The sequence below is a fragment of the Solanum pennellii genome, chromosome 1, assembly GCF_001406875.1.
Source record: "Solanum pennellii chromosome 1, SPENNV200".
Taxonomy (NCBI): Eukaryota; Viridiplantae; Streptophyta; class Magnoliopsida; order Solanales; family Solanaceae; genus Solanum; species Solanum pennellii.
In genome coordinates, this window is record NC_028637.1 from 96179909 (window position 1) to 96206270 (window position 26362).

The 26362-nt window shown below is 34.5% G+C and overlaps 5 protein-coding genes across 9 annotated transcripts; 2 read left to right on the top strand and 3 right to left on the bottom strand.

Annotated features, from left to right (window-relative positions):
• Positions 1-107: 107 nt before the first annotated feature.
• On the bottom strand, positions 108-5647 carry LOC107006112 (AT-hook motif nuclear-localized protein 9). Of its 3 annotated transcripts, none has more exons than XM_015204755.2 (6): positions 5447-5647; positions 4068-4829; positions 2920-2987; positions 1820-1951; positions 987-1148; positions 108-618 (listed from the first exon to the last, which is right to left on the bottom strand). In XM_015204755.2, exons 2-6 carry the CDS (start codon positions 4492-4494, stop codon positions 388-390), a joined length of 1020 nt encoding a protein of 339 aa, XP_015060241.1. In that variant the 5' UTR covers positions 4495-4829; positions 5447-5647; the 3' UTR covers positions 108-387. The 3 variants fall into 3 exon arrangements, with proteins under 3 accessions (XP_015060241.1, XP_015060236.1, XP_015060245.1); XM_015204750.2 differs by lacking the exon at positions 5447-5647 and adding an exon at positions 5278-5438; XM_015204759.2 differs by lacking the exon at positions 5447-5647 and adding an exon at positions 5159-5279.
• A 2658-nt stretch (positions 5648-8305) lies between these two features.
• Positions 8306-9000, bottom strand: LOC107027244. Its single transcript, XM_015228427.2, has 3 exons — positions 8840-9000; positions 8697-8758; positions 8306-8563 (listed from the first exon to the last, which is right to left on the bottom strand). Exons 1-3 carry the CDS (start codon positions 8895-8897, stop codon positions 8438-8440), a joined length of 246 nt encoding a protein of 81 aa, XP_015083913.1. The 5' UTR covers positions 8898-9000; the 3' UTR covers positions 8306-8437.
• Positions 9001-10892: 1892 nt separating this feature from the next.
• Positions 10893-19528, top strand: LOC107008122 (protein pleiotropic regulatory locus 1-like). The gene is made up of 17 exons (XM_015207042.2): positions 10893-11157; positions 11324-11348; positions 11536-11650; positions 12332-12404; positions 12556-12618; positions 14168-14252; positions 15027-15119; positions 16320-16383; positions 16500-16585; positions 16668-16769; positions 16906-16989; positions 18297-18357; positions 18456-18522; positions 18615-18692; positions 18815-18879; positions 19020-19097; positions 19188-19528. The coding sequence occupies exons 1-17, from the start codon at positions 11021-11023 to the stop codon at positions 19358-19360; spliced, it is 1449 nt and encodes a 482-aa protein (XP_015062528.1). The 5' UTR covers positions 10893-11020; the 3' UTR covers positions 19361-19528.
• LOC107008123 lies at positions 19350-21077 on the top strand. 3 transcript variants are annotated; one of them, XM_027916084.1, is made up of 3 exons: positions 19466-19604; positions 20232-20294; positions 20370-21077. In XM_027916084.1, exons 2-3 carry the CDS (start codon positions 20270-20272, stop codon positions 20987-20989), a joined length of 645 nt encoding a protein of 214 aa, XP_027771885.1. In that variant the 5' UTR covers positions 19466-19604; positions 20232-20269; the 3' UTR covers positions 20990-21077. The 3 variants fall into 3 exon arrangements, with proteins under 3 accessions (XP_015062530.1, XP_027771885.1, XP_015062529.1); XM_015207044.2 differs by lacking the exon at positions 20232-20294 and having other exon boundaries at positions 19350-19604; XM_015207043.2 differs by having other exon boundaries at positions 20232-21077.
• A 2052-nt stretch (positions 21078-23129) lies between these two features.
• LOC107021682 (riboflavin biosynthesis protein PYRD, chloroplastic) lies at positions 23130-26058 on the bottom strand. The gene is made up of 4 exons (XM_027916076.1): positions 25938-26058; positions 25365-25867; positions 24183-24481; positions 23130-24065 (listed from the first exon to the last, which is right to left on the bottom strand). The coding sequence occupies exons 2-4, from the start codon at positions 25791-25793 to the stop codon at positions 23474-23476; spliced, it is 1320 nt and encodes a 439-aa protein (XP_027771877.1). The 5' UTR covers positions 25794-25867; positions 25938-26058; the 3' UTR covers positions 23130-23473.
• Between the last annotated feature and the right edge of the window lie 304 nt (positions 26059-26362).

Sequence of the window (26362 nt, forward strand, 5' to 3'; positions counted from 1 at the left end):
GAAACTCCAAGCATATAATAATTACAGAGGATCAAGTTACAAAATCAGGCAGAGATATTAGTCCAATGAACTCAAGAAATTATAAAAATATGTCATCCACAAAAAGATGAAGAAAAAATTAGCTACATTGATGGAACAGTCGGCAACTGGAAGACAAAACCACAATATGTTACACGCGCAGACTAAAGCCTACAGCATAAATTGAACTACTACTGAGTAGAAAAGCAGATTCATGTTAAAGTTAAACTGCAAGAGAACTCCTATATCACTACAATCTAAGATGATTGCTGATGATTGTGAGAACGTGGTTTATGTCAAGATGGTAGGACTGGAGATATCAGAACACAATATATACAGTGCTCACTTGTCTACCTACATTTGACATAGTCATCCTCGCATTAAATCAATGTCAATATGGCCAGTTTGTAGATCTATCTGCCTAGAACTAGGCCATACTCCCATTGAAGAGGATGGTGCAAGATTCTGGTTCGAAAGAGCATCAGCTGGATTAACGGAATTGTCAGTGGTCTGAAGATCTGAAGTTCCTGCACTCTGTGCACTTTCTGCTGCTCTTTTCTTTGCCTTTGAACTTGAGCATAAGAAGCTTCCCACTATTACCTAAAATTATTTCACTTTCAGTTAAAGGCTTTGAACAGGTAAGTGAAAAGTCAAGGGTCTGAATGTGCCACAAGGTAAGAAGGCCTGGCCTCCATGTCATCAAGTGAGCAAGCAGTTTTTTAAGAAGGCCAATTTTGTCATGATTTAACAATGATCACACAACTATATAAATCTAAAACCAGCCAAAGTTTTTTGAGATTCAAAGGTGCATGAAGATTAAAATGAAAACAACCTTACAAAAAATTTCATACTAATTTGCAAATGAGTTCATGATAGTATCATATGATGAAGACAGCCAAATACCGAATGGTTTCCATTTGAAGACATAAATGGAGATTACGATATGATGGAAGGATTAAAAATGATACCTGAATTGGACTTGCAGCAATTAGAACACCTCCAACACCACCACCTATCACGCGACCATCTGGACTAGCAAGAGAAACACTTAGACTACCAATCCTACCCCGAGATCCACCACTTTCGTTGACCAAGAATGAGCCCGATAGACATAATATCTCAAACCGTCCCTGTATGCAATAAGAACATATGCTTCGAAGTTCATTTTTGCAGAAGAGGCATGGAAAATGAGGGGGTAAATTAGGTTAAATGCAATAACATACTAAAATCAGTACCTACTAGATTACAAGCTCCTAACATAGAGAAAACTTTATCCACTTCAATAAGTGGTTCCCCCTCCCCCAGCCATCTAGATCCCCAGAAACTATACCAAAAACTGATTCATCATATGGTATACAACAGTGTTGAAGAAAACTGAGAAAAGATTAGTCAACAAATTTGTAAGAGATACAGGCACAATCCCAGAATCTGTAATCATATATAGGGATAAGAAATGTCTAGTTTCCTCACTTTTGCAATTTGAATGTCAAACCAATGAAAAATGACTAGTGAATTAAAACATTTGTACATGAGAATCAAGAAAACAACCTTCAAAGTCTAGGCCTCAAAATAATTAACCTATATGTTCAAATATAGACCAAACAATATTGAAAACACTAACAATTTTATTTTCCTAACCATTCTCAAACAACTCAATTTCACCATTGTGCCTCAAGAAAAGATAACTTCCTGCATATCAGTCTAAGCTGTAGACATTTATGCTCTCCATTTAGGAGATAGCAACTTACTGTTATCAGCCTGAAAAATTATATTTTTTGAAATTTAATGTTAGTCTTCAGACCTCATATGTAACAGTGCCACCAGAAGTTGATGGCTGACGAAGAGTTACAGTGGAGATGACACCAGTTGCCGATAAAATACATATTGATCTAGGTCCCTGTTGCGAAAACGACATTATTTTTGTAGTGATGTCCTGCAGGAAATGCAAACAAACCCTTCTATTAATATTGTTAGTGGCACAATTAAAACTAAAATAGAGAAGTAATTGAATGGCTGAAAGAGTACTAATTAAAGGTAAGCCAGATGCACTTTTTCCAAATTAAAGTTGTAACAATGTTCTGTTGCGCTCAAAGGCCTCCTGTTTTATACAAATAATTTGAGAGCCCTAGCTGCCTGTAAGGAAATGGTGATAAGAGAATTTAAAAGGTCAAAACTGCTTCTAGATCAAGAATGGAATCACCTTTTATTTGTCAATCCCAAACATAATATGACTTTTCACATTCGAATTTCATCTATTAAGAGGAACCTCCTAAGCTTAACTGACTGCACATTCTCCACAGATACTCAATTCATTAAGCCAACTCTAGCTAAGAAGGCACACATAAACTTATCAATATATTAAAATTGCAACCCTACAAAGAAGGATCTTGAGTTGTTTTAGTTTTTTTGATAACCAAAAGCAAGTTTAATTTTAATTGGTGCTAGTTAATGATAAGTAAGTTCCTGTGCAATAATTAAGCATACAAGACATGTCAACAGTTTTCTCTCTTGTCTTCCCCTTCCACAAGCAAACTCACTCCACTCCTATCACAACCCAGAAAGGATCCATCTTATTGCATATACTCACAGGTAATGATCAGTCTAAGGTCTCTTAAGATTTCTTGGACCAAAACTAAATGATTATTTTCCATAGAGTACATTATGTTACTTCTTGCTCAAGTTTCTTGAAAGCCTAACTTGGAAAATAAACAGGGTGGGGGTTGGGGGAGAGAGAGAGTTCATTCCCATGCTCTAACAAATTTAATATGTATAAGTGACCGATAAAGCTGTAATTTGCCAGCATGATAGAAGTGAGGAAAATAGATGCAATAGCAGTTTCAGTCATGCTATCTAGGAGATGCTATACAATTTAACACACTCTAAAACATGTGAATCCCATACTTCTCCTACAGCAATCATGATGACATGCGGGGTAAAACCAATTCCAGCTGTATTGGACAACCATCCACCTAGCAAAAGAATCAACCAATTATATGAAATCATATATAAGTCACAATCACAGCAAGTCAGCCACCAAAAGCATGGCAAAGAAACATCATGGTGCAGGAAATTCACAGAATGCTCAATGGATTGAAAAGGATACTCAAATTGATGATAACAATGACACTTAATAAAGGAATAGTAGAATTATCTGAAATTTCAACCTTGACTACCACATGAAGAAAGCAAGTTCAGATGCTAAAAACATCGCAACTTCTGAAGTACTTGTTTTTGGTAAATCCTGGAGAAAATTTTTATGTACTTATGGTTAAAATATTACAGTAACTAATTTGACCCAAAACTTGTACCCTTGAGGAAGGAAGTCTCAAATATTTCTCAAACCTGAGAGGAGGTCCACTAAGTTTTGTTAAACTAGAGAGAAGAAGAAACTGACCCAAAAAATAAAACAAGATGGTTCGTCCTTTTTCATTTTAAGTGTTGGTTGTCACTTAAGATGAGCACGAAGGATGCAATATTGAAAAAGTTTTGTTACAACTCCAATATTGCCTTAGCATCATTTGACCAAATTTGATATGTGAGGTCATCCTATTCCCACATAAAACAGTGGTGGCCTAAATTGCAGCACTATGAAACCAAAATATATAGTTCTGAGGTTTTATAAACCATTTAACATGTCGTATACATTATTAAAATGCTTGAAATCTTCTTTGTATTACATGAAATAGTAGCATATTTTACTTCCTATGTGACTTTAATATGCTTTAGTGTACTTATCAGAACAATATCTATATATCTATATGATGTATCCTTCTTGCAAGAAAAATTCATTCACCGTTGAGGACGATACACAATGATAAACAACATCATCATGATGGAGATAGCCAAGTGCAAGAAAGGAACATGCTGTGGCTTAAGAGGACTTCACAGAAGTAAGTTGGTAAAACTTCGTCAATCAGATTAAGTTCTTTATAAAACAAAGAACTTAACAAACAACAACTAAGAGTAAAAAGAAACACATTAGGTCACCAACATCAAACCACTCCAATTGTCCAGGATATATAGAAATGCAAATTGAAGGGAAAAATTACCAAAAGAAGTGAGTTGCTGCTTTCTTCCAGACCCTGGTGGCCTTCCTCTACCTCTCTTCTGAGTTGGGTTTAATGACAATGCCTGAGTAGATGGAGGTGGAGTCAGAGCCAACGACATCGCCCCTTGAGCTCCATACTTCCGTGGCCTACCCCTCTTTCTGCGCACAGGTTCACCTTGTGGCATTGCTGATGATGCACCAATACTACCTCTAGGTGATAAAGTTGATGAAGGATCCATTACTAGTGTTTGTGGAATCGAAGCGCCACTGCCACTAGATTGAAAGGCAATATTATTAGGAGTTAATGAAGGATTAAGGCTTGGTGATCCCTGTAAACCAGGGGCATTCCCACTCCCACTCCCACTCATCCCTCTCTGCATATAGTAAGGAGAGGATCCAGGTAACATCATAGCTTCCCTTCGATCCATACATTCATTTATTTTTTCAGAACTCCGTAAACAATATATCCCCTTCGAACAATGATTTAAATCTCTAAGGAAGGGAATCAAAGTCACAACTCTTTATTCCTAAACATGGAAAGTGATCTTCACAACATCAAAACCAGTAAAGTTGTAGCCTTTGATTAAAACATGGCACAAAAAGACTGAACTTCTTTAAATTCTCAAGGGAACTTTATTATGCACATTCAAAATCTCTTTAGAATCCAAGAATGTACTTAGCTGTGAATTTCACTTCCCAACTAGCACAAAGAATAATAACAGAAAGCTCCTTCAAGAACAAAGCCTCCCAATAAATGCAAAATCTGAAAGATTTTAAGAGTACTGTCAGTGAATGACACAAAAGTAAGTTAAGAAATAAAGTAACAAACTCAGCAAAATAGATGGGTAAAAGACATTATAGTAGGAGAAGGAAAGGAAAAGAGCTCAGAGTTAAAAAGATCCACAGAAAAGCAAAACAATAGCCTAAGATGTTCATAGGAAGAGAAATGCAAGTTCAAAGCAAAAGGGCTAAGATTAAAGAACAAGCAAGAGTACCATAGCTTTTAACAGCTTGCTAAAACTATTTGAAAAGGAGAGGGCTTTACAATGAAGACAAATGCAAAACAAACAGAGACTGAACCTGATCCATTACCATTCAAAACAAACCCTTAAAACACTAAATTTCTGTACATTCAACAGAAAGAGCCAAACCCCAACAGAGAAATCAATGCCATTACATCAAGAACAAGAACCCCAGTCATGAACACTTACTAAAAATCAATTCTTGCTTTGCAAACTCAATAAAGATCACACCTTTATGCTATTTTTTATTAAGAAACAGACACCATATGGATTAAAATGCAAAACAGAGGTGACCCTTTTGGAAAAAAAAAAAGAAAGTTAAAAGCTTAGAGAGGGAAAATGGTGAAGTTACTATGACCTGTGACAAGTCCTTATCTGAAATGAAAATGGAAATGTGGGGCAGAGAGAGTTGTTTCTGTTTCAGAACTAATAGATATGTATTGTGTCATTGTGTGGTATGTGAGAGAGAAATTGAGTGATGCCAATTTGTTTGAGCAAAGAGACTCAGAAGATTGAATTGAAGAGAAAAGCTCAGCACACTCTCAAACCTGAAAAAGGGCGCTGAATGGATAATGCCAATATTTATTGCGCTCAAAAATTAATTTAATAACAATTTCTCAAGCTCTGTTCATTACCACGCGCAGCTTGTCAAGCATTGACAACCCCTTTTTTCTGTCCTCAAATAATTTGCACTTTTGACCCTAAAAGATCCTCAACATCCCACTTACATGTCCTTTGGTTTAGAAATAATTATCAAAACGACAATAACATATTCGGTAAAAGAATAGAGTTTTTGTAATTATCTAGAAAGGTTGAGTGATTCGGAAATAGTTATAAATAAATAATTGTAATGTAAAATTATTTTTTTTATAACGACAGAATACATCATAGTATATCCTAACTTTGTCAGTAAATTTTATTTTGATACTTGAATTATAATATGTTATAATTGAGCAATTGAACACATGATAAAATATGTTTCCTTACTCCCTCTATTTAATTTATTTAGTCGTCTGAATTTTTATTTAACATGAAATTTAAGATATTAACGAATACTTTTGAATCATATATGACCTTAAATTAAAGATATAAAAAATGTATAATTTTAAACATGTCATATGTAAACCGGAAATTAGAGAGTTGTCAAAAATAAAAAAAGACATTTTTTTATAGACTAAAAGAAAAAATAAAACAAATAAATTAAAACCGATAAAGTACTAAACTCTTTTACTCAAATTTGAAAAAATTGTTGTGCGTGTTCTCGTGCTTTAAGTATGTATATAAGTTAACTGTTTAAAACATATTATTTATTAATTATATACGTCAGCCTCAATAAATCGCAGACATATTTGAAACAAATAATAAAATTTGCTAACAAGTTGAGCTAGAACCAAACGCGTTAGGTTGGGGGCAATACGGATAAGTGAGGCGCGTAGGCAGGTTTAAAAGGTAGGCCTCTGGGTTGTGAAAGGGACAGTGGAGATGACCAGACACAGCAGCCTTCATTTTGGACTCCAAATTTCTCATCAAACAAATGGCCTATATTTCTCCTTTAATTACAAGTTTTGAGTTCATACTCATGTTTTGAGTGTGAAGAAATATTTGATAAATATAATTGCGCAAATCTAAAATAGTCAAACTTTAATGTGAATATCTGAGAAAAAAATCAATATATATATATATGGAATTGGATATATCAGTTCTGGTAAAGGAATAAAAGAAGAGTTTTAAGATAACTTTGTCTTGTAGTGAAAGAGCGAATTAAACCAGAATATGCGGTGAGACCAAACACGAAGGAATGTTTGCAGGTGATTCGGAAGTATCGAGAAAACTCTCTAATATGTCTCAAAAAGCCTTGAACATCTACCAAGAAGAGGGGAGGACCCTTTCCCGAAACAGGGAAGACCTTATTGTTAGGATAGCCTTCCGCATCCTGAGCAAGATTGGTTTGCAATGCGGCATCCAAGAAAAGATAAAACACAAACATAAAATAATCTTGCATTTTATCCTAATTATCCTTTTATCCCTCGTACCAACCAATCCCTTAGGGGTCGTTTGGTCGGGAACAAGACTTATCCTACCATGTATATGGAATAATTTGTCTCATCACTATGATATAAATGATGGAATAAATTGTCCAAACATGACAACCAAATTTTATTCCATCACTATTTTGTTATCTCATCTCTATTTATTTTTATCTCTCATACCAAACGACCCCCAAGTACCAAAAGGGCAAGCAAAGAAACTTATGTGTAGCATAATGCTCTAGATATTACACCAGAATTAAAACCATACATATGCATGTAGCTACTCCCAGAAAACATCCACAACAAAGTACAAGGTTACAAGGGTCTTCACAGCTCCAACACAACAATATAAGCTCAATTCATAACTAACACAAACACACTAACCCTGGTAAACTATAGCTACTTCAACTATATGTTCAGGGATTCAGTGAACTTTCACAACACAGATAAATAGCTAAAACTAGAGAAGCTCACAAGTCACAACACAGTGCACAAATCTCTACTCCCTCTGCTGCCTCCTTACCCATCCTTTTTTGCAGGAACAGACCTATTTCCAGGCTCCAGCTGTGATTACCCCAAAGAGATGTACCATTTTGAAATCAAGTAGACCACAATTACCTCTTTAGTGGACAATAAACTGCGAGTGCAAATGCTGTAATCGTTCTCTCCTTCATGTACTTACAAAGCAATGCACTGCTTGTAACATATCCCGACCAGTTACAGTTTTGTAATGCCCATAGCTAAGATCTTATTACAAGCTCTCCTGGCCTGAAAATCTAACTAGACTTGATTAAGGTATGACAACAACAACATATCCAGTGCAAACCCACAAATGGTGTCTGGGAGGGTAGAGTGCAGGCAGACCTTACGCTAGATATGTGGCAAGAAAATCTAGTCTACTAATGAAAACTCTTTCTTTCTAACTGATGATTTGCAGTACAGCAACTCCGTGGTGCTTTTCAGTAACAAAAACAGCTTACTCGATTTCGAAAAAGACTACATCTTTGTGAACTCATAACTGGGCAGTAATGCTTTCAAATATCAAATGACAGTATTGATTCCTATCATTGTAACAGAGTATAAGTTTGCTCAGGATATGAACATGTCCATTGTTGTCTCCGTATTGAACTACTCAAACTCAGTTAAACATGGTAACGCCAAGACCCAAAACAATGCAGAGTGAAAGATTAAAAGCATAAGAACACAACAAAGAATATATATAGAAATAGTAAGTCTTTTTTTCGCAAATTGCAGAAGAAAGATGTAAACAGTTTTAATTTCAGTTACCAAATACACCTGAATACATTACAGCAAAAATCTTATTTTTCAATCTCCATTGCTTGTGCAGCTTTAGCTTTGGCTAATGGAGTCATCCTTGTCTTCAATTTTTTCTTCCCAACTTGAAATCCATTACCACCTTTCTTCTTCTTGTCCTTACCATCCACCTAAACCACAACATCATCCAAATTACAATTGAAAAAATCAAAGATTACCAATAAAAATCATAACTTTTCTTAACAAATTAGTGAATACAAGAGAGAAACAATCGCATAATCAGACATTAAAGAGGGAAAATACCTTCATCTTGTTCTTTTTTGCTTGTAGCTTCTTCGCTAGTTTTTCTTTCTCTTCTTTTTCCCCTGCAATTTCAACATCAATCAAAAATTAGTATCATATCGAGACTGTAGCAACCGCATAACATTCAAGAGAAAGAATTATACTCCGAAGATTGAACTCGTGCTGTTTTTTCCGGCGACCCAAATCGTTTTTCTTCGACATTCTGGTGACGGTGGCTGCTCTCTCCGATTTTCTTCCTTCTTCTACCAACAAATAATACCTTAAACCCTAGGGCCCGTTTGGTTTAGAGTGTTTTTCTACAAAATTGTGGGTCTCTTTTATTATCTCCCTTGTCATTTTAACGAAAAATTATGTTTGAATTAGTTATGATAAGATAAATTATGTTGAGATTATATATTGATTGTTTAGTTTGTCATATCTAAATAATATTTACGACATAAATTTTAAGAATAAGTTGTTTGTTTATAAAAATATAGTGCATCTTATTTAATTTTTTAATATTTTCTTTTTGCAAATTTTAGTTATTCAATCTTAAAAATAAAAATTTCTATTATTTTGCATAGTATTTTTGTATGTGTTCTCATAATTATGTTTTGTGTTTTTAAATATAAAACATTCATTTTATTTATTTTAAAAGTAAAACGTTCATCTTAAATTTGATAAAATAAAATATGTTTCATATAAGCACATACCACTCAAATATTGTAAAATCTTAAAGTTTTCTTCATTTTAGTGATATATAAAATGTAAATTTTCACGTAATTAAAAATCCACTTAATTTAAAATATGTAACTGCATAGTGATGTGAACATACAATATTCATAAATAAAATAATATTTATATAGTGTAATTTGTTAATAGAAAAATATATAATCATAAAAATAACAAGTAATAAAGGTTGTAAATGTTATTATATTTAAAAATAATGTATTTAAAAGTGAGGTATAAAAGAGATTTAAGTGGATATTTTTGTTATTTTTCATTTTTATTTTGAAACAAGTCATCTCAAAATTAGTATTTCACGCATAAGTAAAAATAACTTATCTCAATCACAATAATAAATCTTATGATAAGTTATTTTGTACTTTGCAACCAAACAAAGAATAGAGGAGTACTAAAAACTTATCCCAAAATTTTCTTATCTATCATACTGAACGATCCTTAGAGTTATGCAGATATTAGTGGAGAAAGTTTATATATTTAAATTCAAATGAGGCAATTGGCAAAAAATCCATCTAAGTTTTTTTTTTTTTTTTTGAGATTGATATCTAAACTATTGGGAGTATGAGTTTCACACATAAATTAATAATAATTTGAGAAAGATACATTAGTGGTGTCTGTAATACATTCTTTTTTATTTATTTTTTAAAAGATCTTGTCACATGACACTTCTTATGAACAAAATATTTCACCTTACCATAAGAAAATAAACTATTAGTATTAGTTAAAAGTTAAAAAGTAAAATATTACTATATCCAAAAAAAGATATTATTTTTTAAAAATAAATTAAATCATTATTCTTATTAATCATTCATTTAATTAACAATGTGATTACGTGAATTCAAAACAAAATCTGATTGTCCGAAGGAAAACATGTTTCTTACGGCTCTAATCACTGAATCCCACAGATTTTGATTGGGCGAATGGAAACATGTTCCTATCACAACTTCTTTATTACAAACTATAAAGTAGGGGTCTTCATAGTTAATACAAAAATATTAGAATTCTAAAAAGAAGTTAGAGAGAGCTCGAGGATCAGAAAGCCGCATATTTAATCATGTTTTTTAGTTTATTTGGATGACTAAAGGTTATTTTTTGGAATTTCATATAGATTTTTTATATTAAGAAAACATTTACTATTTATAATAATAATATTTTCATTGGACTATAATATAATTTTAGTATATAGAGAACATTAAAAATATAAATAATATAAATTTTCATGAGTGATATATTATCCTACACTTTGATACACTTATAATATATTGTGTCAATTTTTTGACAAATAAGCCTAGTAAATTTTAAAACACTTATAATATATTTGTATTTAATACATAATTTAATTTTAATATATATTAATATACTTTTTTATAATATTACAACGTATAATATAACTGATAAATAATATTGTTAAAATCTATAATTATTTATTAAAAATAAGTTTTTTTGAACCTTTTTTCCTTTGTTATATGCAAACCGCAAAATGTTGAATTATTACTTTGCAGGGAAAAGAGTTCTATATCCCGGCCATCTCCTCCCGTCGGTACAGTACGACCTCCGGCGTCGGCAGAAGAAGTAACTCTCTTACGCGGCCTCTGTAAGGCATGCCGGGTCCAACAATGGAATCAGAATTTCCAGTGGAGCCACAATCGCTGAAGAAGCTAAGCTTCAAGTCCCTTAAACGATCTCTTGACTTATTTTCACCTATCCATGGCCATTTCCCTCTTCCTGACCCTGAAAGGTATTCCTTAAAATCTAATTGAAAGTACAATGTCAATTACCCTTTTTTGTTCTCTAGTCCCGCCGCTGTTTGGAATCCCTAATTAGTTGGGGTTGCCCTAATTTTCGTTTTCTTCAATATAATTGCTTTATCTGATTATTTACTTTTTTTTAATCCCTTTGTGCAGCAAGAAAATTCGAACGAGCTATAAGGTCAGTAGTCATGCTGATTTTTTGTAAAGATTGTAATTTCCCTGCTAGTTTGATAAGAAAGGAAGAAGTTCATACTAGATTAGTGGGCATGCTTTACAAGTTGTAGGGCATTGTGTTATTCTTCAGTATCTTCTATCTTATTTGTTTTGGGGATTCAAACCAAACTGATGGGTTTTGAATGTTACAGCTAAATGTCGAGTATGGAGGGATAAAAGGCTCAGCGGCTGAACCTAATGCCAAAGCGGGTGTGCAGCATCAGGCTCAACCAGCTTCTGCACCTTCCAATACCCTTGCTCTTCCAGGTATTCCATATACCCAAAATAATTTCTTGTTACAGATTGAATAGGAGAGCTAACCCAAAAAACTGACTATTTGATGGGTGAGTCATTCAGTCTATAAGACCCTCAATTCATTCATTGTACTTCCATCGTGACACACTTATCATCAAGAATTTTCACAGTGACCTGCAATCCTCTTTTACCTTCCATATTGTGAATGGATTACTGAAATCTTCCTGTAATTAACCTGCTTGCCAGTTTCTACGAATAGAAGGGAGAAATCATGAAGGAAAATGTATAATTGTAGCAATATATGTGCAAAACTTGATCAGCAGTATCTTCTCGTGAAAATTCTCACGAGTCCACATTGTGCATTGCTACTTGTTAGCATTATAAATTTGTAGTTAAGTAAAGAAAGACTGCTAGAATTATCAAAGTATGCATTTTGGAGCGTGTTAACGAGAAACATATTATGAGAAATCACAACTTTGAACTTTGGGGCATCATCATAGCTTTGGTTTGTTGAGGACTATTTGATCTGAGATTGAATGGGTTGGTGTGGATTTCTGCAAATTGACAATATAGTCTTTGTTTTCTAATGGACAAATAATGCTGGAATTTTGAACCTGCCATAGTGAATTATATTTCTGAATTTTCGTTTTTTTTTTCTCTCAGTTGTGATATACATTTAGCTTTTCTTGCCAGGTCCTGAAAATACAAGAGACGAGAAAACCGGAAATGAACTGGCTCTTGGTCCATCCATACCAGCGAATGGCCCGTAAGTACTTTATGTTCCTTCTTTAGACACTCACATGCAACCCACATAAATCTTGGTGGGGTTTTTTATTTGGAGGATATGATGTTGGCAGGGACTGATTGGCCTTTCAATACTTAATTTATGCTTGCAATATTATGGGATTGTTTTGCAGGACTGATGTTAGGTTCTCAGGGAAAAGCAATGCTGTTGTTCCTTCTCACGGTTCATCTGAAAGGTTGTTATGCATGTCTTTATTTAGTATTATATTTCTCTATATTAAATGAAATATTGGCTGTTTTTTGAAATGTCATAGCTATTTTTGTGGTGTAATGACTGTCTACTAGGCCTTTTTTCACATAACCCCCCAACATAGGACTGTGGTAGTTTACAAATTTGGGTAATAAACTCGGACATGGTATAATATAGCCCTCTTGGGAACTTATTCAGGCCCTGTAAATAGCTACGGGGAAGTGTTTAGAAACCACTCAATTAGTTATTTTGCTATTTCCTGTGCTAAAGCAAGAGACTAGGCGTATCATGATTCAATACGAGAGTGGATGTAGTAAACATGATATGATTTTGTTTGTTATTTAGCTCTATTGGCTTTTTCTCTTTAAAAAAAGTAGCACTCTTTTGTAATTTATTCAGATATGGTGCATCTTAAACGCAATATTCTGTGAAGTGGATAAACTTCTGCCATGGGTATTTACAAGGCTTCATTTTTTAAGCTCAGACCCCTCCAAAAAGAAGGCTTCAAACATATAAGCAATCTTATAGAGTTTATCCATAAACTTGAGTTCAGGGGTTAGTTTCATGTGATGTCCGGCTATCGTCATTAATAATTAGTCGTCATGTTATGAGATGTTATAGACACTTAAGTGATGCCCTGTAACTATCTGATGTTGTGCTTATAATATTTTAGGATGGCCAATTTCCAGTATAAAGTATCATTTCGAAACATATTATGTATGAATATATGGTCATGCCCGAATAATGTGTTTGTCGAAATACTAGAGGAAGAGAACTACATAAAACTAGATGAATGAATGTGTCAAACGTTTATTTCACCTTTCATGTTTCTCAATGGATGATTCAAAATTGTTAATACATAAATATGTTACCTGCTTAAAGAGAAAAAATTAAAATAGTTGGATTATCCATTTTTGTTGGTTTTCCCTTCTAATAGGAGTTAAATCAAATGACACTATGTAACTCGGAGTATACAAATGTGTAGTACTCTATTTTGTATGACTAATGCAGTACCTTGACATAAATTTTTTCCCCCCAAAAGTTCCTGTTGATACCTAGTCTTGGCATTTAGCATATCAAAAGTTCATCTTGAGTGCAACATCTATACTTGTGCTGATATCTGATTGTTGCCATTTTAACAGTGCCACAACAACATCCATGCATGTGTCTTTTCTTTTTCTTTTTTATAATAGTGGTGTTTAGGACAACTTGAGCATATCTAGCGCTTCTTGTTGGGATTTGAACTCTGGTTTTCACGGTTTATACCTCTGAATTGAACATTAGACCGCACCCTTGGGTGCGTCTTTCTATATTTCTTTTCGTAACAAAGTCGGCTCTCTAATCAATCAACCAAGACCACACCCTTGGTTGTGTGTTTTTGCTTCTTAACAAAATTGGCTTTCTAATCAATCTACCAAGTCAAAACTGCAAAAGATTTTTTTTTTTTTGAGAATTAACTGCAAAAGAATTTACTTCCTTAAGCCAATCATATGTAGTGCTTATGCAATGAATTCTTTACTTTTGATTCCCTCCAGAAATTTGTCAACTGCTGCAATCATGGAAAGAATTCCAAGCAGATGGCCTCGTCCAATATGGCGTGCTCCCTGGAAAAATTACCGGGTAAGACAATTCTGTTGTTTTAGTTACTCGGCATTATTGTACACTGAATAAAGCCTAGGGCTGTGTGTCTATGTTTTGATTTCTAGTAAATTTATTATCGTTCCAAGTTTTCATGTAGTGGTTTCAATTATTCTTTAGCACCTGACTCCAGTTAATATAATCTCCCCCTCTGAGAAGGTCAGTGTGTGTGGATCAATTTTACCTTCTTACTATTATCATTTAGTTATTGTTTTAGACTTTTAGTCCTCAAATATGGTTGTAACCATGTCAAATATCTAGTGGAGGGTATGAAGCTACACTTAATATCTTAAATTTTACCTCCCTTACGTTTTGTACTTATGACCTGCTTTTAGATTACAAAATTTCTTCGCTTATAAGTTCAATATTTCTACTTTTCTGTAAATTTTGAGTGTTTAAAACTGTAGAGCCACTTTACTGGGATTAATTTGTCAACTTATTAAACGTTGATCTCTAGGAAGATTTGTCTTCCAGGTTCCGATACTCTGCAGTCTGGTCAAAAGAGCAAGATAGTGGGTGGCTTCATAACAATTAAACATATGTTAATTTAGATCACGAGACTTCTTGTTATGTGCTAGTCCCATAAAGGATAAACTCTACATATGGGTTTATTTCATTCAAAAGACTGTCAATAATTCATTTTATTATTTTATACTTCACACCTGGACTATTTTTGTTGTTCAGTCTTCAATGTGTCATGGCATATCATAGGTCTAACTTCTAACTTCTAATGCATGACTTTTTTTAATTGTGTAGGTTATCAGTGGCCATTTGGGATGGGTGAGGTCTGTCGCAGTGGATCCTAGTAATACTTGGTTTTGTACAGGATCAGCAGATCGCACTATCAAGGTATAACATTGTATCCGGAAAGTTCCATTACCAAAAAGAGAATAAACCTGTTAGTGTGTCTTTGGAAGTGTCTTTTTTTTTCTTTTGGGGGGGTGGGGGGGGTGGGGGTGGAAGTGGTCAAGAATCCAGTTTTTGCAGAGATGAAACTATTCTCTTTTTTTTTTCTGTGGACCATAATTTTTAATTTAAAAGCTGCTGTAATATTGGATTTAAGGTGTATATGCCAGAACATACTGCTGATATTTTGAGCTGTTGGAAGAGGGGGGTGGGGGGGCAAGACCCGAAAAAGATGGTGTCTGTAGTGTGTCTGGTGGGCTATTTGGAGATAAAGGAAGCTCAGGTGTCACGAGAATATTACTAACACTATTCAGAAAGTTGAACAAAATTGCATTAACATGTTGCATATCTGGTGTAAAGAAGATGATATAGAAAAAGTAGAACAGTTGGTAGATTCCTAGGATCTATGTAATTATGGATATAGCTTGTAACTTTTTGGAGGTAGCCAGCATACCCTTAATGCTTTAGAATACAACTTTATCTTTATCAAAAAAATAATAATATTGGATTTAAGGTGTAATGGCTCCTGGATTGTAACCCACACCATTTCAGCTTGTGCACCTTTGACTAGTTCTAGTTCTACCAGCTCCAATCTACAATAGAAAAAGAAAAATTGAAATGTTATTGCTGGTACCAGAATTTTATTCTGAGAGAGTGATAACTGTACTGGTTGTTCTCTCCAAGTTCAGCTGAAACTTAATGTATATTTATGCAGTTTTTATTTGAATGCGGCCTGGATTTTGACTTTGCATAAAAAAGATTTATGGTATGCACAGCCAGCAATGAAGATGATTTAGTTGTGATTATATACTATCTACCTATTCCTACCATTTCTGATCATGAGTCTTGAAAATCTTGGAGGTTAGTTGGAATATCTGTGTGTGACTTGATATAAGGCTCTAGAGTTGGTACTCGAGACAAAGTTACATTACTAAAGTCCTATGTCATTGAAAGCATTCATTTAGTTATATAATGGCAGTTTATGAGAACACCTCTGCTCTTTGCCTGTGTCTTTGTTAGAGTGGTGGAAATTTGTACCAGTTTTTATTTTCATATATAGATGGCTACGCATACATTAGGCATTTGTAATTGGTTGTCCATCATGCACTAAGTATATCTTCTTTTTTTCTGCGATGGTACAAGATATGGGATTTAGCAAGTGGAAGACTGAAACTCACTTTAACAGGGCACATTGAACAAGTCCGAGGTTTGTTGTCCAGAACTTCTATTTGTTCAGACATATGATTAAATATTATAACATGCCTGAGGATATTGAGTTCTAACCTAAGATATAGACCAGTGACCATAGGAGTCTCCTTGCAGGCCTTGCTGTTAGCAATAAACACACATACATGTTCTCTGCTGGTGATGATAAGCTAGTTAAATGCTGGGACCTGGAACAAAATAAGGTAATTATGACAGTGCTGAATGCCATTCACAACTCAGGTCAATGTTTTTTTTTGGGTACATTTGGCTTATATGTATTTTCAGGTGATCCGCTCCTATCATGGCCACCTCAGCGGTGTTTATTGCTTGGCTCTTCATCCAACCATTGACATCTTGTTCACCGGGGGTCGTGATTCTGTCTGCCGGGTACAATATTGATGCATTTTCTCTTGAGGAATAGCAGATCCTAGTACTGAAGCTTTTAGTAGTTTTCTCATTTTGTACTTCCTATGTCAACACTTGTTTACTTCTGACTTCTATTAAAATTTTATCACGATTTCAGGTTTGGGATATTCGTAGCAAAATGCAAATTCATGCTCTATCTGGACATGACAATACTGTTTGTTCTGTTTTTACCAGGCCGATGGTAAGGATTCCTCTACAGTTGGGTCTAATGTTAACTCTGTCTTATTATTTTAAGCATGAGATAACACTGCTTCTTAAGAGGTACAATAGTGTGGAGATTAATTCACGACTAGAAGCTTAAAAAATCTAGATGTAGTAGCAATTTGATCCTGATTTGAAACCATACTTTGGTTAACGAAAATCCTAAATTTGTGGAGTCTTATCTAAAGACTGGACTACCAGACAATCTGATCAAAAAGTAAAAAAAATTGGATTACCAGACTACTACTCTACTCACACACTCACTAGTGGATCAATTGACTGACTAGACTGAGACAATACCAATAACTAAAGGAAGTAGCACAAATCACAAGAGTGACTTCATACAACATTGGAAAATAGAACTCAAAGCTCCTACCAGTGCAGGAACCAATCATACTCAAAGAGGAGCTTGATTCTAGTATTTGGGTATTTAGGTCATTTGCCAAAATATTTGTCAAATAATGACAAATTGTATGGACAAATACTATTTGCCAAATTTTACTGGGGAAATCTATGGCCAAACGGGTCCTAAGTTGTCTACACCACTACCTAATGTTTTTCTTATATGAGAACATCTCATTAACTTTTTGTTTGAAGAAAAAATAAAGAGATTAATTTTGTATTGTCTAAAAATGGGAAAAAAGGAGGGTAGGGCTGCAATTTATAAAATCCAAGGGAAACATATAGAAGTTAAAAACACTCTGGCTGACCTTTTGTGGAAACAAAAAACATGTCTTGGGTTGTTTTTTTTTATGGTGCTATTTAAACAATAAAACAATATGGGTTTCTGGATCAAAATACTTTGTTTGAAAATAAAAAATGCTCTACTGTAGTGTTGGTGGGCTGTTAATCATATGGAATGTCTGAAGTGTTTCATAAAAAGATATATGTGATTTTATGCTAAAATCTGTACGAGTACAAGATTCAAATGACCTATTCTGGATACTTTCTATTTTAACCCCTAATTTAACGGCCGAATATTTCTTGATACGGATGATTCACATAGTATTAACAGGGTACAGACTGCCCATGCAAATGGATGCACCTTCATGAGACAGCTAAACCTTTGCAACTACTACTGCATCCATGTATCTGTTCTTTGTAGAAGTGGTTTTTGTATAATTAGAACAATTAGGGTATGAAGCAAAGAACTCCCGGGTCTACTAAAAACATTACACAAGGTGTCTCATTTTTATGATGTCTTAATCATATGTTAACAACTCTTTCATAGTTGTATTATTGCCTATACTTAACAATCAGATTTCATGATGGGGAATTTTGTTTCAGGATCCACAGGTTATAACTGGCTCTCATGACAGTACCATCAAGTTCTGGGACCTTAGATATGGTAACGAGGATTTCTTTACTGGATTGTATGGTCTATTTATTATTACAATGGTTTCAGTTTCTAATTTCCTATGATTATTAATATTCCTTGTCTGGCAGGTAAGACAATGGCAACTCTCACACATCACAAGAAATCTGTTCGAGCTATGGCTCAGCATCCTACAGAGTATGTTTACACGACAGATGCTCTGTTATTTTCTTGATTCCCTAACTTCTCCTCGGAGTACACTATTAATTGTTACTTTCATTTTCTTGCAGGGATTGTTTTGCTTCTGCATCAGCAGACAACATAAAAAAATTCAGTCTTCCAAAAGGAGAATTTATGCACAACATGCTGTAAGTCTCATGATATGCCATAAAACCTTGACATCTACATCTTAATATATCTTTAATCATATTGAGAGTACCATTTTCATAGTAAATTTGAATCTAAAGTAATGTCGACATTTTTTTCCCAGTTCCCAACAGAAAACCATAGTCAACGCGATGGCAGTTAATAATGATGGTGTAATGGTCACTGGAGGTGAGAAGTAGTTAATGTCACCACCCCATTCACCCATTCCACTCATTTTTTGTTCTGCCTCTTCTCCACTTCCCTCCTTTTTGTTCTTAAGCTGGAGGTCAATGATGTACTGCTGATGCATTGTGCATCTCCTTATGTAGGTGACAATGGAAGCATGTGGTTTTGGGATTGGAAAAGCGGTCACAATTTCCAGCAATCTCAAACTATTGTTCAACCTGGTATGTGTATTGATAAGTTGATGTTTACTTTTATTGTTGATTTTTATCACGAGGAGCAAAAGGTTTATTCTATTCCTTGCTATGTTTCAGGGTCACTGGACAGTGAGGCTGGCATTTATGCCCTCACCTACGATGTAACCGGCTCAAGGCTGATCAGCTGTGAAGCTGATAAGACCATCAAGATGTGGAAAGAAGACGAAACTGCCACCCCAGAAACTCATCCTCTTCACTTTAAGCCTCCAAAAGACATTAGGCGTTTCTAGTTATAATCGTAATTCAGAAAGCATTTTAGCAAAAACCCTTTGTAATACATACAAATCGAGTGGGTCGTTTCGGAGTAAGACTGACCCGATAAAAGCACCATGTCCAGAGTAGTTCACTTGCCTCTTTGTATCCATCATTTACTTGTGTGTTTTTTTGGTTTTTATTTAGTGAAGGAGATTGATCTTTGATTCTTATTCATCTTTTTCTTCCTACCACAAGAGGCTTTGGCTGCTTTGCAAAGAGGTAACTCTTTATCCTTTTTCCTAATCAAAATACTTTTCTTTTTCGAAAACAAAAATTATTTTTCTCGCATAAAAGGGAAAAAATTCAAAATATTTTTCCCGCTATTTTTGAGTTACCAAAGTGATAAACTTAATATTTGTAAGTTTCCTTATTGTTTAATTACAAAAATAAAATGATATTTAACTCTATATAATATATAATTCTTCGAATTTACCATAAATAGAAGGTTCTATTTTTTTCTTTTAGAGTAATATTTTGAATTTGAATTTTTTAGATAAGTAAGCTAATTAGGTAAGTTTCAGATTATACAAATTCTTTTTTGTTTCCAAAAAAAAAAAACTATTTTTCTTACGTAAAAGGGAAAAGAAAAAAAAATTCAAAATCTCTATAAGTTACCAAAATTGGTAAGCTTAATATTCCATTTCCATGCAGAATACAAATTAGGATTATGAATATTATCAACTTATTTTTATCGATCTCTATCTTATACAACTTAATTAGTTTCTAGAACATTCTTTTAGCTCGATTTCCTTACATAAAAGGGAAGAACAAAAATCAAAATATCTCTGCCATTATAATATCAAATTCTTTTATCTCGATCATACCTTACTAGGGTTTTTCTTTCAGCTTGATCCATCCATTATTATACTTATTGTTAAAATATAATGGTTGTTCGTGATCATCATCAACGTAAGAGACAATCAGACTATTGTTTTTACCCAACTGAGAGGGAGGTTCTCAAGTATCTAGTTGGTTTTGTGACAGACGAGCCACTTCCTGGGCAACATCGATACATGCAGCGAGTTGATCTTTACGCGGAGAAGGAACCATGGGAGATTCTTGAGGGCAGTAACACCAACACAGGTTACTTCATCACACCGTTGAAGAAAGAGAAGTCTCATCATACAAGATTTAAGAGAACTGTTGGGGAGGGTGGTACATGGAAGATACAAGACCCAGCCAAGAAAGTGTTCGATGAAAATGGCAGACTTATGGGGTACGTACACCGTATGAAGTACACTCCCGCCAATAACAAAAAGGCAATGATCAAGGAGTTATTCGGCGAGTGGTTGATGATGGAGTACTCTTTATATGATCGTTATGTTACTAATCTTAGGAAGAAAGTTGTACATAAGGATTTTGTAATTTGTATGATTAAGAAGAAGAAGAAGAAACAAGGCTGTGATGATGGTAAGAAAAAAGATGAGAATATCATGAATGAGGTTGAAGTTAATGAATTAATCGATTCCGTTATGGAAGAACTAGAAGAGATTGATGATGATAATAGAGAGGTGGATGTTGGGGATGATTTTCTTGCTGCATTGGAGGATGAATGTTCTGATGCAAACCATATCAATCTTGATGAATATGACTTTGTGATATAGTTCGCTACTTAATAATTTTTGATAAAGTTACAAGTTGTACTCTTATATTATAGTTTATAATCAAGCACTATGTGACATTTTATATTTCTTTCTCAAATTGTGCTAGCTTGTTAAATAAGATCTTTAGCTCATAACTTTTTTTCAAAAATTGTTGGATTTACAAAATTTATTTATTTTGGTGAAATAGTCTGGTGGACTCTTATACTTGTATCAGTTTGTATTTTGAATCCTTATACTTGCCCCTTTGTCATCTGGACCCTTAAACTCAATAAATCACAATTTAACAAATCGCTCTAAAAAAATTATCCGCTCGACTTAAGGTGTGTGAAGCCACACACTTTCTCCATCTTAAAGACACATAAGCTTGGTCAATAGTCAGAGAGATTTGTTAAATTGTGATTTATTGAGTTAAGGGTCCAAATGACAAAGGGGTAAGTAAAAAGATTCAGCATACAAACGGATACAAGTGCAAAGGTTCACTAGACACTGGGTGTGAACCTTGAAAGCATTGCATGATTGTGTTCCAATATTCACGAGTTCATAAACTCTTACTAACTGAAACCAGTGTTTGAATGAACCTAATGACTTTTTCGTAAATCATGTATTTAAATTAGAAAATAAATAAATATACGTATATTAACTTGTGAACGCATTAACAAAACTGAATGATGGCTTAGTGATAACCTGTAAGGAAGGGGTTGTGGAGTTGTGGTTTCAAACTCCACTATCATCAAATTTTGTTGTGATTTGTACTGCACATAACCATGTTAGGTTACCTGGTTCAAGAGGTAAAGGATGAAAGAATAAAACATGAGAAAAAATGATAATGTATATATATTAGTAAAAGATAATTATGCACAAAATTTACAAACTTAATAGCATCTTCAAAGCCACAAGCAAAACAAGAGCAGTTTGCATATCATGGGCATTCTGGGCACATCACCATTATGTCCTCTTTCATGAATATGAACTAACAGAAATAGTGTATCAATGTATAGACTACACCCTAAAGAAACCAAGGCAACCATGATTCTTTCTCTTCCAGTTTTGAAGACATAGAACAAAGATACCGAACAAGAAGAGGTATTCGGTATTCATCACTTTTGGTTGCTGAAAAGCACAATTGACACAATTCAAACAGAGATTTGTCTGTTAAGATATTGCAATGCTAATGTGATAGTTTCCTGCTACAATTCTGAAACTTAACATTAAAAAATTTAATTTACTCATCAAATCCCTCAATGACAAAGGCCATTTTTCTCATAAGATGGTTGCAGCACTAAATAAAACAATAAAAGAAATTCATACATAGAGTATTGGAGAAGAAAACATATGTAATGCCAAAGAACCATGAAAAGTAAAATGCAAATTTGAATAACGGAATCACATAAATTGAAAAAATGAAATCGCAAAACTAAATTTTCAGGGGAATCTATTTGGCAAACCAGACATTAAACAAAATAACAGAAAAAGAACTATAATTTTCTAATGTACCTTGATAGTTTGATGACATAATGTCAAAGTTCTCTAACACACATTGCTCCTGTAATGAGGGAAAATCTGCAACTGGGCTATGTCAGGATAAGTCTTTTTCTTCTGAAGAGGCTAAGTTGTTGGGGAGAAGGAAGAAGAGGGACATTTCGGGTTGTAGGTGTGGCAGCTTTAGACTCTTCTATGGATTCTCTGAACTTGCAACCTCAAGAACAGTGGATCTTGGATATTAAAGTATAACTTAGTTACGCTATTTGAAAATCCACAAACATTATCTCAACTTCAGCTTCAACTTCAAATGATCTTTTCATTTGACTCAAATATTGTCCATCATTTTCCCAAATATTTGAGTCAAGGAAGGAATTGTCAAAGCAATCATAAAACAAAGCCCTTTGGTCTTTCTCACCGGAGTTTGTGCCTGCGTAGGTGTCTTGATTTAAAACTAACATTCCCTCATCTCAGGAGATATAAGAAGGCATGGTTTTTCAGTAGGGATTAGAGAGAAGTGTAATTTTTGTTAGTTCTTTCAAATTCCTGATTTGGAACTTGATGAACTCATTGAAAATGGTGCTTGGATCCACCATTTGTGACACCTTAGTTAAAGTACTGGATTAGCAATTAACAAGTTCATCACATGATCAAACGGAAGTGGAGATCCAAATGCAGACATCTTTATTGTCAATTGAAATGCAACAACGGGAAGCAACATTACGTGTTTATCTTAAACATTTTCTAAAAAAACTTGAATGGAATAAGACTCTAGTACAAAGCACAGTTAGTTCTACAACGTTGATAAGAGAAGCTTGATCTCACCATGGACCTTTCAGTATAGTTTGAAGTGGCATGAATAAAGTAGGACTAGTTCAGAAATCAAGTTCCCTCTTTTAGAGGCAGGAATGTAACTTTGATATGCTTGTAGACTTGTTGCATCTTTCAGTGATAAGTGGAAAATAACCTTGTATGATCACCATCATCATAAAATCTTCCATCCACTTAGAAATATCCTTCCAGAAGAATACTTTCGTCTAAGTTCCTCGATGTTAAATTCTTCAGCCTTCGGTTTTGCTGCATATATTTGAAAGCCTCTTTATAACCTGCACCCAAAATTGGCAACACTTCCACAATAACCTTCTGAAACAAATTTTGTTCAAAACCCTCTTGCAGGATTTCCTCAAATTCTGCAGAGTTTCCTCTCAAATCCAGCATCACACTGCACAGTCCTTGACGCTTGCAATGTTCAAGGATAGCTGTTAAATTCATCCTATCCAAAACTACTGTCTCTATCCCTCTTTGACTTGCTTCAAGCTCCATAACAATCTCCTCATCACTAAAGATTATAGTTTTAGATGATATCGCTGTAACGGCAGGGAGTTGTAGTGAACCTGATCTGTTTGCTAATACTATCTGAAGAGGTTGCTTTGCTCCTGGTTCTTTAGATGAAAGAACAGAATGCTTTGTTGACAGCAAGAAAGAAGAAACAACAACTGCATCATATTCTTGTAACAATTTTGAATAGTATCCACTAGACTCTGTGACTTCTGCACCCAGCTGATCCGAGAGACCACCATCAACTGAAAGAGAGTACCTGTTGTTAAAGATAAATTATTGGGTAATCGCGAAACTGATATACACACACTGAATGATGTGATCCTGAATCATAGTGTCACAATTTGCAATATTTGTGGAAAGATCAAATTTGCACCTGAGTGTGACAAATGGCTTTCTGGTCAACATTTGATGTATATAAGCTTCATTAAGCTTCCTGCAGAGTTCTTCTTCAACACCTGTGATCACTTCAATACCTGCATCTCTTAATCTTCTTACACCAGTTGAAGCTACAATAGGATTTGGATCCACCATCCCGACAACCACCTTTTTCACTTTGGCCTTGATTAATGCCTCAGTGCAAGGTGGAGTTCTTCCATAATGATTACATGGCTCCAAGCTCACAAAGGCTGTTGCGTTTTCTGCTAAATCACCAGCATCTCGGAGTGCATAAACCTACATTTACGCTTCGTGTTTTAAGCATTTAGCACAACAAATTTTGCATACTCACTATCTACAGCTCCTCATCAAACTAAAGTTACTTATAAAAGAGCTCCAACTCTTAGAAAACTCAGCCCAGAAAAACTGCCGAGCTCCCTTCCCACTTCATGGGATCGAAGACATGCCTTGTCACATATACATATTAATTTACCTCACATCCCTAGTCTAATCGTTTATGTTCTTTCTGTTGTCAATCTGTATTTAAAGAATCTTAGTGATTTTAACAACCAGAATCTGAAAAAACAGAAAGAAAATCAAGCTCACTAAATGCACAGTTTCCCCTCTCTAGTATCCGAGGTTTGATTTGGAATATGTCCTCCCATGATAGAATGATCTCAATCACCAGTGTATTGATACCCAAAACACTGGTGTCGGCGAGCCACTCGACGGCAATAAAGTACACTTAGAATACTAGATTTAGTAGTAGCAGAAAAAGTCCAGAAATTGGTTCCTATTTAAAAATGAGAGGAAATCCCTCGTTTAAATTGTGCGTCACAAACCTTTGGAAAAGTCACAATCTTTCGGAAAGATCACAACCTTTCATAAAAGACGCAACTTCTCATAAAAGTCGCAACTCTTCATTTTTGATTCACGCCTTTTAAAACCCAACACTTTCCTTATTAGAAAATTTACAACGAAATGGAGAAAGGCCAAAATATTGAGCTTAACTAAGAGTAGTTGAACCATTTGAATTGTGCTTCCAAATCAAGAATTTTAACTTCAAAACTACTACCCAAACATGATTATAGTTGTCTCAGTTATAATAAGTCATAAGCACAAAATATCAATTCAAGAATGAAATCGAACAATAGCCAAATGAACCTCATGATCAACTCACCTCAGCATGTGGCTGGCCAGCCTTAGGGTGAAAACCTTCACCTACAATCTTCCCATCCTTAACAATTACACACCCAACCATAGGATTAGGACTGGTATGCCCAACTGCTTTCCTTGCAATCTCCACACACCTTCTTATATAAAACCCATCATCATGCTCCACAGCCAACTCTCCACACCTGACATTGACCAAACGATCACCATTTCCCAAACTAGTCAGTGAAATAGACACCCTTTTGGTTGCACGACGGAACCCATAATTTAGTCTCGAAGTAGTAACCGATTGCTCTGATTCATTTCCCAAATTAATTAGAGATATGGACAGCCTTTTGCTTGCATTACAAATCCCAAAATATGTCGCTGAAGGAGAAAGAAAATGAGCAGATGAATAAGGTCTCTGTTTTGAAGGTGAGAGTGGGCAGCAGTACATTTTGACAAAAAAATTTACCCAATTGGACAGTGATACTTCGCAGTTGATAGAAGGAGGGACACTATACTCAAAATCTGTATAAACAAATCACAAATATGACTTTTGAATCTTAGATTCTCAATGGCTCATACAAAGCAAACTGACCGTAAGTCCACTGGCAGCAATTGGCTGCAAAATCTGCTCCGGCGACTGGAGGAGTGAAGAAGCCACACAGATTCAGTCAAGAAAGAGAAATCCTCTCCGAGACATAAAATTGAATAAAGTAAACACATGCGTTCTACCTAGCATCTATACTATCATATTTTATGTGTATTATTACACGTAGAACATATGATTTTATATTTATTTAAATTTTATATAAATTTAAATATTATTTATATACGTTCAAAATTTAATAACATAAATATTTGATAAAATTAAATTAAAGAGGCTTCAAGTTAAAAGACATATATATGTATTATATCTAAAAAAAATATATATAAAATAAAAGAGGCACGAAGAAGTACGGGTGGGCATGGTACAATATTAAAATTTTGATATCGTAGTTTTGTTGTTCGGTATCTAGAGTT

What these genes read in the sequence shown, in the direction of transcription:
- LOC107006112 (XM_015204755.2), bottom strand. Translation starts at nt 4,494, where the DNA reads ATGGATCGAAGGGAAGCTATGATGTTACCTGGATCCTCTCCTTACTAT. An exon ending in TCATGATTGCTGTAGGAGAA is followed by an intron (nt 1,952 to 2,919) that starts GTATGGGATTCA and finishes CATTTCCTGCAG; the next exon opens with GACATCACTACAAAAATAAT. An exon ending in GTGGCACTGTTACATATGAG is followed by an intron (nt 1,149 to 1,819) that starts GTCTGAAGACTA and finishes TATTGCATACAG; the next exon opens with GGACGGTTTGAGATATTATG.
- LOC107027244 (XM_015228427.2), bottom strand. Translation starts at nt 8,897, where the DNA reads ATGTCGAAGAAAAACGATTTGGGTCGCCGGAAAAAACAGCACGAGTTC. An exon ending in GCACGAGTTCAATCTTCGGA is followed by an intron (nt 8,759 to 8,839) that starts GTATAATTCTTT and finishes TTGAAATTGCAG; the next exon opens with GGGAAAAAGAAGAGAAAGAA. An exon ending in CAAAAAAGAACAAGATGAAG is followed by an intron (nt 8,564 to 8,696) that starts GTATTTTCCCTC and finishes GTTGTGGTTTAG; the next exon opens with GTGGATGGTAAGGACAAGAA.
- LOC107008122 (XM_015207042.2), top strand. Translation starts at nt 11,021, where the DNA reads ATGCCGGGTCCAACAATGGAATCAGAATTTCCAGTGGAGCCACAATCG. An exon ending in CAATACCCTTGCTCTTCCAG is followed by an intron (nt 11,651 to 12,331) that starts GTATTCCATATA and finishes TTTTCTTGCCAG; the next exon opens with GTCCTGAAAATACAAGAGAC. An exon ending in TCAAACTATTGTTCAACCTG is followed by an intron (nt 19,098 to 19,187) that starts GTATGTGTATTG and finishes GCTATGTTTCAG; the next exon opens with GGTCACTGGACAGTGAGGCT.
- LOC107008123 (XM_015207043.2), top strand. Translation starts at nt 20,270, where the DNA reads ATGGTTGTTCGTGATCATCATCAACGTAAGAGACAATCAGACTATTGT.
- LOC107021682 (XM_027916076.1), bottom strand. Translation starts at nt 25,793, where the DNA reads ATGTACTGCTGCCCACTCTCACCTTCAAAACAGAGACCTTATTCATCT. An exon ending in CTGGCCAGCCACATGCTGAG is followed by an intron (nt 24,482 to 25,364) that starts GTGAGTTGATCA and finishes GCGTAAATGTAG; the next exon opens with GTTTATGCACTCCGAGATGC. An exon ending in AAGCCATTTGTCACACTCAG is followed by an intron (nt 24,066 to 24,182) that starts GTGCAAATTTGA and finishes CTTTAACAACAG; the next exon opens with GTACTCTCTTTCAGTTGATG.